This window comes from Pavona decussata, unplaced genomic scaffold (genome assembly GCF_977016875.1).
Source record: "Pavona decussata unplaced genomic scaffold, jaPavDecu1.1 SCAFFOLD_12, whole genome shotgun sequence".
NCBI classification, from domain to species: domain Eukaryota; kingdom Metazoa; phylum Cnidaria; class Anthozoa; order Scleractinia; family Agariciidae; genus Pavona; species Pavona decussata.
Window position 1 is genome coordinate 147,107 of NW_028145435.1, and position 9,448 is coordinate 156,554.

General features: G+C 37.0%; 1 protein-coding gene across 2 annotated transcripts; it reads right to left on the minus strand.

Moving 5' to 3' along the window:
- Positions 1–2,699: 2,699 nt before the first annotated feature.
- Positions 2,700–9,409, minus strand: LOC146487899 (SPRY domain-containing SOCS box protein 3-like). 2 transcript variants are annotated; one of them, XM_085124798.1, is made up of 4 exons: positions 8,998–9,137; positions 6,777–6,881; positions 5,459–5,649; positions 2,700–4,106 (listed from the first exon to the last, which is right to left on the minus strand). In XM_085124798.1, exons 2-4 carry the CDS (start codon positions 6,805–6,807, stop codon positions 3,618–3,620), a joined length of 711 nt encoding a protein of 236 aa, XP_084980924.1. In that variant the 5' UTR covers positions 6,808–6,881; positions 8,998–9,137; the 3' UTR covers positions 2,700–3,617. The 2 variants fall into 2 exon arrangements, with proteins under 2 accessions (XP_084980924.1, XP_084980915.1); XM_085124789.1 differs by lacking the exon at positions 6,777–6,881 and having other exon boundaries at positions 8,998–9,409.
- Positions 9,410–9,448: the final 39 nt, after the last annotated feature.

Here is a 9,448-nt window from a genome sequence, read left to right on the forward strand (position 1 = left end):
AAAAAAAAAAAAAACAGCAATCAACTGCATTATTTATCTACTATCCGGCCCATTTCCCCGCTTGGGGTCATGGAAATAAGTCAAAGTAAGAGAATGATGATTATTCTGGAAAGTGACGCAGGCATACTCGGAAAAAAGAAATCCGAGTGCTCCTATCAGGAGTTGAACCTAAGACCTTCCGATTACTAGTTCGGATGCTTTACCACTGAGCTACAGGAGACTCGTGGGAGCTAAGGCCATTAAACTAGGTTCATGGGCCTGCGTCACTTTCCAGAATAATCATCATTCTCATTCATTCACCAGGCTGGAAATATACCATCACATTTCTTTCATATACCACACGTTCGACAGTCAAATCCTAGCAGTATGCAGGATGTTTGTCCCATGAACCTAGTTTAATGGCCTTAGCTCCCACGAGTCTCCTGTAGCCCAGTGGTAGAGCATCCGAACTAGTAATCACGGTCAGAAAGTATATTTTTCCCCTGACCGTGAAATTAGCCTTGCTCATTTTTATTATCCCCCTGGAAGGGGGCTGGACCTCGAGGCGGAGCTTCCCCGTACAAAACTTTTAGAGTACTTTCCCGGGCTCTGCTTGCGAGACGATTTGATTACGTAACTACAAAGACAGTCGACTCCCGATAACTCGAACCTTCAAGGGGAATTGAAAAAGGTTCGAGTTATCGGGAGTTCGAGTTATCGAGGGTAATAGCCTGAAAGGAATGGAAAATTAGTTCGAGTTAGCGCGAGGTTCGAGTTAGCGAGGGTTCGAGTTATTGGGAGTCGACTGTATATTGTAGAACAAAAATTGTAGTTAACAAAACAACAAAGTGACAGCACAAAATTGCGGAAGCAGGATGGATTTTTTATAGAAACCGCATAATTGACCTTTCAGCTTCTACTATATATAGCTAAGATCGAATGAAACTGTGCTTGCGAGGTAAATTGATTGCGTAACTATAAATGGAACAAAAAATACAGCTAACGAAATGACGAAATGAAAGTGTAAAATGAGGAAGCAAAAAAGGATTTTTTACAGAAGCCTCGTAATTAACACTTCAGCTAATTCTCGATTTTTTTTCTACTAAGATCGAATAAAACTGTACTTGCGAGGTAAACTGATTGCGTAACTACAAATGGAACAAAAAATACAGATCGACCCCAATACAGCTAACCATCCTCTCTTGAGCTAACGAAATAACAAAATGACAGTTCAAAATGCGGAAGCATCACCGGATTTTTTACAGAAACCGCATAATTGACCTTTCACCTTCTCGTTTTTTCTACTATAGCTAAGATCGAATGAAACTGTGCTTGCGAGGTAAATTGATTACGTAACTATAAATGGAACCAAAAAATACAGCTAACGAAATGACAAAATGACAGTGCAAAATGTGGAAGCAAAACCGGATTTTTTACAGAAGCCTCATAATTGACCCTCCAGCTAATTCTCGATTTTTTTTTTTCTACTAAGATCGAATGAAACTGTACTTGCAAGGTAAACTGATTGCGTAACTATAAATGGAACAAAAAATACATATCGACCCCAATACAGCTAACTATCCTCTCTTGAGCTAACGAAATAACAAAATGACAGTGCAAAATGAGGAAGCATCACCGGATTTTTTGCAGAAACTGCATAATTGACCCTCCACCTCCCGTTTTTTGCTACTATAGCTAACATGAAACTGTGCCTGCGAGGTAAATTGATTGCGTAACTATAAATGGAACAAAAATACAGCAAACGAAATGAAAAAATGGCAGTGCAAAATGTGGAAGCAACATCGTATTGTTCAGAGAAGCCTTATAATTGACCCTTCAGCTTTCAGCTAATTCCCGATTTTTTTGTTCTACTACCGGAATGAAACTGTGCTTACGAGGTAAACTGATTGCGTAACAACAAATGGAACAAAAAATACAGATCGACTCCAATACTGCTAACGAAATAACAAAATGACAGTGAAAAATGAGGAACTAGCATCACTGGATTTTTTACAGAAACAACCTAATTAACCCTTCATCTTCCCGATTTTCTAGGGAAATAGAATGAAACTGCGGCTCGCAGGATAAATTGATTACGTAACTACCAATACGGCGTGCGTGAAAAAATGCTCTAAGCATGCAGGAACTAAAAAAATGCAGCTTTCAAAAATAACAAAACGACAATGTAAAAATACGGAAGTAACAGTGGAACTTTTGTGGACCTGGACCAAGTAAAATACACGAGATATTTGCTAGTAACAATTGCTCCACAGGCGCCAGCGAGGCGCGTAGCTCTTCCCATGTCCAAGAAGTTATCAGAAACAGCCAAGAAATATTGTTACGTCTGGCTGACTTCATAAATGCTTAATTTGTTAAGACCGGAAGACGATTTAATGGCCGCTATTTCTCGCGCGTGGTAAATACATGTGTATTGACGATATCTCACGGCCGGCTCTAAGGCCAATCAAAACCCTAGAATTGTATTCATCCAGTGAATGATAGAGCGGATTTCAATTGAGTGACGAAAGTAATTTCACGTTCTTGCTTTGTTATCTCTGAAAAATGCATGGTTACCCTCAATTTTCTTTTTGGATATCAAGAGTACTTGCTAAGCTCTGCTACCTGTATTAGTAGGCACCACCCATAGGAAACCCAAATATCTCGAGATGCGCAGAACGTATGCGCAGTACCAAAGTAGCACCGTCTTTAAAACACTTCAACTTGTTAAGAATTCAACATTTTAATTTCTTTTTTTGTATTCACAGTGTTCAAGTCAAATAAAAATATATTTATTTTTTTGAGTATTTTTCAAAGCAATAAATCAACCTTGTTTCCGGTATAAATTATTTTGTCTTGACAACAACGACCTGTAGCTACTTTACATACATACCCCCAACTTTACAAATACCAAAGCATACAGCACTTACACTACATTTCTCGTGATATTTTTCTCTTAATTCTTCCATCTTCTAAATGACAATTTACTTTAAAAAACTGTACAAATTACTCACATTTATGACAGAATTTAAAATAGCTATCATAACATTGGTAATAAATATCATTTCGTGATGTCTCTTCTCTTACTAGTCCTTATAACCTCTTTTCATTTTTTCTTCAATAAAGCAACATAATTTAAAATCCCAATGCTATTGGATGTAAAGTAGAAGTGCTTTGTATAATTTTTATTGTCTGTGACAGACTCCAGCAAGAGCACTGCCAGTCTACTTTTTAATTTATCTCTCACAAATTTTAACACCCTTGTAAAAGCAATTTTAAGCTGCTACAACTTTAACGAAGGACTTTTGGTTAAGCATAATAAATCTGCCACTGATGAGAAAGTACACTTAGCCTAATGATCTTGCTTAAAATCAGACTGAGAAAGTCTATGCAGGCAGCATGAAGGTAAATTTATATTGATACCTCTAAGCAGACTTACATTTGCATAAATTTCTAATTCATTTATCGAGCAGTTCCCATTATTTTGCTTTACAAGAAATGCACGCAAGGCATTGCATTCTTCTGAATTGAAGAGGTTGATTTTCTCAGTAATTCCATGGACTTTAGTAGGTAAGCTCCAGTTTTGCAAACAACTAAAATATATTAAAGTATTTTAAAGCACCTCCAAACTTCTTCTAAGGCTAGCAGCTCTGTTTTGAGGGCAAATGTACCTTGAAGATCCAATCCAGTTCATTACAAAGATGTCTCTTCACCCCAGGGGGAATGGGTAGAGACTCTAGTGCTTTTGGATTTCGCAGACTTTTTCCAATGGTAGCGCAACAAAGATACTGCAGTGAAAATGATGTTGAACTACTGCGTTGTAGCTTCATCTTTGTTCTCGCAGCAGTTGAGGAAACAACAGGATAAAGAGTTTTCCCTGTAAGTCCTTCGGCGGCCACCCCAAGTGGCTCATTGTCTTTAAAGAAAGATAACTTTCCGTGCCACCCGTCCAAATGAACGCCAATTACTGCTCCATGGTCAAACCTTGAAGTGTAATTGTGGGCTTTTCCTTTGTGATGAAAATTACCAATGTAAGATAAACCCCAGCTGTTACCATCTTTGCCAATGAGGCTGCAGAATGAGGTTTTGTACTGGGTGATGTCTGTATCACTTGTGCATACTCCAAGCATCTGTGGTGAAGGTAGAACAGCAAATTGTAGCTTTACATTTCATAATAAAAAAATAAAACTAAGATCTTAAGTGATTATTACCGAAAAACATTATGAGGTGCAAAAAGTATGTGACACCTCGGAATATTAAATACTTACAAATTTTTTGTAAGTACACAATTAAAGGTTATTTAGTGGAAATCAAGATAAACACATTATTAATTTTTGTGTTGGTTACAGTGTTGCAAGTTGTGCTGTTGTCAATTTTTTGGACCTAAATACCTCTTCTAAAACTTTCCGATGCCTACATTTCAATTGGCCAATTAAAATGCAAGAACTTTGCAAAAATATGTTGCAAAGGTGATGTCAAAATTCCCAGCTGCAATACCTCAAACAGCTCTTGGGATAGAATCCAAAAGACACTTGAATTCACACAAAAACAATTGTCAGCAATTGATTGAAAATGTTTGTGAAGTGGCAACAGGTTGCAGCAGTTTTCAACCTAATTATGTTAAAACCAAAACAAAAGTAGTATCACAACAAATCCAAACAAAAACTTCATGCAAATAGCATCAAACATTGGAAAATGGTGAGCCCCAGTTGGTTTTGATTCGAGTTTTGATTGGTTGAGAAAATGGTACACATGAATTTTGCAAAGGTAATCACCCTTTACATAGTATAACAAAAAAAGAAAACCAATGAAAATGGGAAATTGCTTAATGTTTTGTCACTCACAGGCATTCAAAAACTGCCCCATCAGTGTGATATCATTATGATACAAAATAATGGTGATGATCAATAATAATAATAATAATAATAATAATAATAATAATAATAATAATAATAATAATAATATCAAATAATAATAACAACAATAACAATAATAATATCATTTAGAGATCAGTAACTGAAAAGGATACAATCATGTCATACTGTTCCTCTGTCGACTGTAGGGACTTGTCTGTAGTGTCCAGAGTAAGCCACTGTTTGAGACTGTTTTTTGAATGTCGTGGATGTGCTGTAAGTTGGGTCAAAGGCCAGGGACGTCAAGTGAATTATGTCTGTCATCAGTTAGATTGAGTCTGTATTGTATCATGCAAGTACATGCTACTGTTTGACATTGTGAGATATCCAATGTGACTGTCATAGTTGTAATGTTAGTATCACCACAAGGCAAATAGTCGGCTGTATGAACTACACCAGTGTGTACTGTCCCATCTAACTAACACATCCCTGTTCTACTGGTGATGGTGTTGTGAATGTGCCACTCAGTTTCCATGAAGTTTGTAGTTAATTCATAAACAGCCTCTGTTGTTCGTCTGTTTTGTATGTCGTCGTCAAGGTGTTGCAAAACAATGAGGGGCATGACCTACCATGTCAGTACCGTACACTGCACTGGTCATCTTGATTTCCCAGTAGTATTCACCCTCTGGTGTTAGGGGCTGTGAGCCCTTGGCTGCTGCAGTTCCACAGCTGTAATCAGGATGAAATAGCACTTCTTTATTGCCTCGTGTGAGGCATACTGATGATGATAGTGACTCAGGATCCCACATCCAATCACAATCTGATGAACAATGTACAACACAAGAAGGTACTCCAGTAAGTAATGTTACATTATGTCAGCATAAATGTTCTTTGACAGTCCTACGCTATGTGGGTTCATTTTGTTCTTATTTTGTTTATATTTGCCACACCTAGAACATACACATTACAGATACAAACAAAGAGGAGGAGGAGGAGGAGGAGGAGAAGAAGAAGAAGAAGAAGAAGAAGAAGAAGAAGAAGAAGAAGAAGAAGAAGAAGAAGAAGAAGAAGCAGAATAGTAAGGAAAAGAAAAAGAAGATGGTAATACATTCACTGTTTGATAAAAAGAAAAATCAGAGCTGTCATTAAGGGCTGTAACCTGTATGATGTTATGGCTGATCTTGATGGTGGTATGTTAATTTTATTCAAAGACTAAGAAGATTGTTAAAGGTGCGATCATGCAACATGTTCCTAAACACTTAATCTTTAAGCTCCAGTATCATTATATTCAAATTCCTCTTACTGGGCTCCATACATTTCATTGAGTATCAATAAGAGAACTTGTTTAAATATCCAGACAATTAATTGCTAATAATTCTCACGACCTACAGTGTGCACATAATCCACTGATAATTATGATGAGGTGAAATTTGATGGTGATCACTATTGGGGCTTTAAGGGTTAATGACAGCACTGTAGACGGTCAATGCTACTCAAAAACACAGCTGTGAGGCCTATCTTCCTTTTTTATCAAGACAGTGAAGTCTCAACTGGAGAAGGAAGAGCAACCACATGTGTAACAAACAATCTTAAGCTGCCTTCAAATGGGCTGCAGAGCTCACAGTCCTGACAAAATAAAAAAAATATGAATCTGATTCTTTTTTCCTCTTAAATTAAATCTCCAATTAAAGATTTATGTCATAATTTATCATTTCAAATTTGTTTTGGCAGCGCAGCCAATACAAAGGCAGATGCAGAACTAAGGACACAAATCACATAGACTGCAATTATTATTCTGCGACATTCAACACCAATGACATGACAATACAATTATTTAAACCACTGATAGACATCAAAGTACAACAACAACAGCACACTACAGTAACAAAGTACAACCACAACACTGACATAGCATTTAAGTCAGTACATGGATTTATTGCACTTTACCTTTACACCTCAAAAACACTTCCTTTTTCATCAAGACTTGCGCCTTGACATGGTGAAGGAAGCTCAACCATTAGTTGACCAACAAGCACATCTCCCAGCTTGCAGCTGAAAATACAATAACATGGGCTTGACTACTAACAATTCTCCGTCCTAGTCAATATAGCTTAGTTTATGGCAAGCTTTAACCAGAATGGCATTAATTTAAATTTTGTGGGTGCTCTTATAGGTTTTCCACTTTTCTGTCTCAATCTGGCTAAAAGCCTGGTTAATATGGTATACGTTTTCAAATAAAAATTTAGAAAAACAACATAAACTGTAATGCAATGATTCTCAGCAGGTTTCGTATGGTGCATCAAAAATGCACTTTCATAAAATAATGCAAATTGATGTCCAATGTCAATATTCACAGCCAAATGTTCAGAAAAAAAAACCCTTCCCGACAAGCCCCTAGGCCTTACCCTACCTGTTAGATAAGAGTTTTAAATTTACAAAAAAAGTGAGAAAATTTTCATGAAAAAAAAATACAGTCAGGGATTTCCTTATAATAACTGAACGGTTTTTCAACCAGTGAATGATGCACAGAAGACATAAGTAAAGACGTCATGGCACCACAACAAATTATTGGTAAGCAGGTAATGAAATGTTAACACCTTTAGTTATTAAACATAGTGGAAACTACTTGTGTGGCCATACTTTAACCTTTAAACCTCAACTGGGAAAAATATTACATAGATCGTTATGTATTTTAAAGCTTTTTAGAAAAACTTGTGTTTGGTTCTCTCTGAAAATGTTCTTTTTGGGCTTCAATAGTCCTATCTAAGATCTGCCTTTCCCCCATAATCATACGCTGTGCAAAAAAAAAAAACCCTCTGTAACTGAAGGCACTGTACTTTTGTGTCCAAAATGCCCATACCTTGAGTTCTACATCTTTTTTTTTTTCATCTGTCAAATTTGTGAAGTTGTTGCAGTATATGGCAGATCAGATTTTCAAAACATGGTTGATCTCCCTCAGACAATTTTCACTTATCTTGCAAAAAATAAAATATTCATGATTCACCCTAGACAATTTTCACTTTTCTTTACTTTTACTGTCTCGGTGTCAGCTAACATACAGTTACATAATCAATTTCATTAGCATGACAAAGAAGTAAAATAAGTTAAAGATTTATAACCAGTATTAAAATTTAGCCATGAAATTCCTTTGTGGAGCGAGTGTTTTGAATTTTTGCAAATGTAAAATAACTATAATTATCACTTTTATCTCTGAGAGTACCAACTGAAGGGTCCAAACAACCCACGCGCAACAAAACCACAAACTTGATCATCAAATAAGCATACAAATTTTTTTATATGCTTATTATATTATTAAGGAATAATTTATTAGTACTTGCAGATAAGAGTTATTTTTTTTTTTAACTGTTAGTTTCTTGAGAGATCTGTATGAAGTCTCACGCGTAAGAAATTATTACTATTGCGCACAATTGCATCATCAGGAAGGACGTATATAAACTTGAAGATATGATACTTGACCTATGTACAGCACATTTGTGCACGTATAGGAAGCGAATAGCAGTTTTTGGCACAAAACTATAAAACATGCTAAAGCGCATGAGATATCCACGTGAGGAATACAAAACAGCAAAAATTAACAACATTACAGCAGTTCAAGCGTGATGACAAGAGAAAACATGCTTTTGATAAAATTATTAAACAAGCTTCGTGACAAGTCAGAAGCTGTCTCTTTTTTCCGGGCAGAATTACCGTGACAATTTCAAAACACTGAAAAAGGCTGAAAAAAAAATATACATTGCCTATGATTTAGTTTGCAAAGCGAGCAGCTGTTTGTGTCAGCTTTAGCATATGCAAATTTCTCTTCGCCCCGGCACAAAGTTCGGCTCGTTCGAGTATGTTACTGTACGTAGCCCTCACACAATGTACGATTGTCCAAGGACTAGAGCTTAAATTCTAGGCGAGGAAATGGAATTCAACCTGATAAAAACAAAATGCCAAGGCCTAAAAAAAAAATTACATTCTCCGAGGAATGATAACAAAAAGCAAAATTTATTTCAATAATAAATGCTTCGCGCCGTCCGTGAAAAAGCCCACGTCAGCTTGCTTCGTGTTTACACTTTCCAACCCAAACCTTCGCGATCGTTTTAAGCACGAAAAACATGCGATATCTCCCCTTTAAATGCAAACAGCATAAACTCGAAAATCATACCTTCATGGCATTCCTCCATTTCACAGTCTGATCCTGAATCGCTCGAGCTTTCTTCATAGTCCATATGATGCTCGCTTTCGGCTTCATGGTGGCCGAAAATGCGCGCCAAAAGTTCGCGCTGAGATAACCTCGAGCTTTCCAAAGGGTTTGCGTGGTAACTTGTGTGGACTAAGGCCATGACTGAACTCCCAGTTTGTCTTCTGGGATAATTTTTCTCGGTTTCGAACTAATAACCGGCCCTTCTTTTCGTATCACTCCACTGAGCTAACTCGTCCAACGATTTGCTTTTGCATATGATTTGTTTGTGTCCGTCAAATACTTTAAGGGCGTAACCCTGCTGCCCGGACGCGCGACTGTCGCGGGCTCGTGTCAACACGAACCTTCCATGTCAAAACAAAAAGGCTACAAAACGAATCCCGATTATTTTTACCACCAATGATCGAAAATAAAA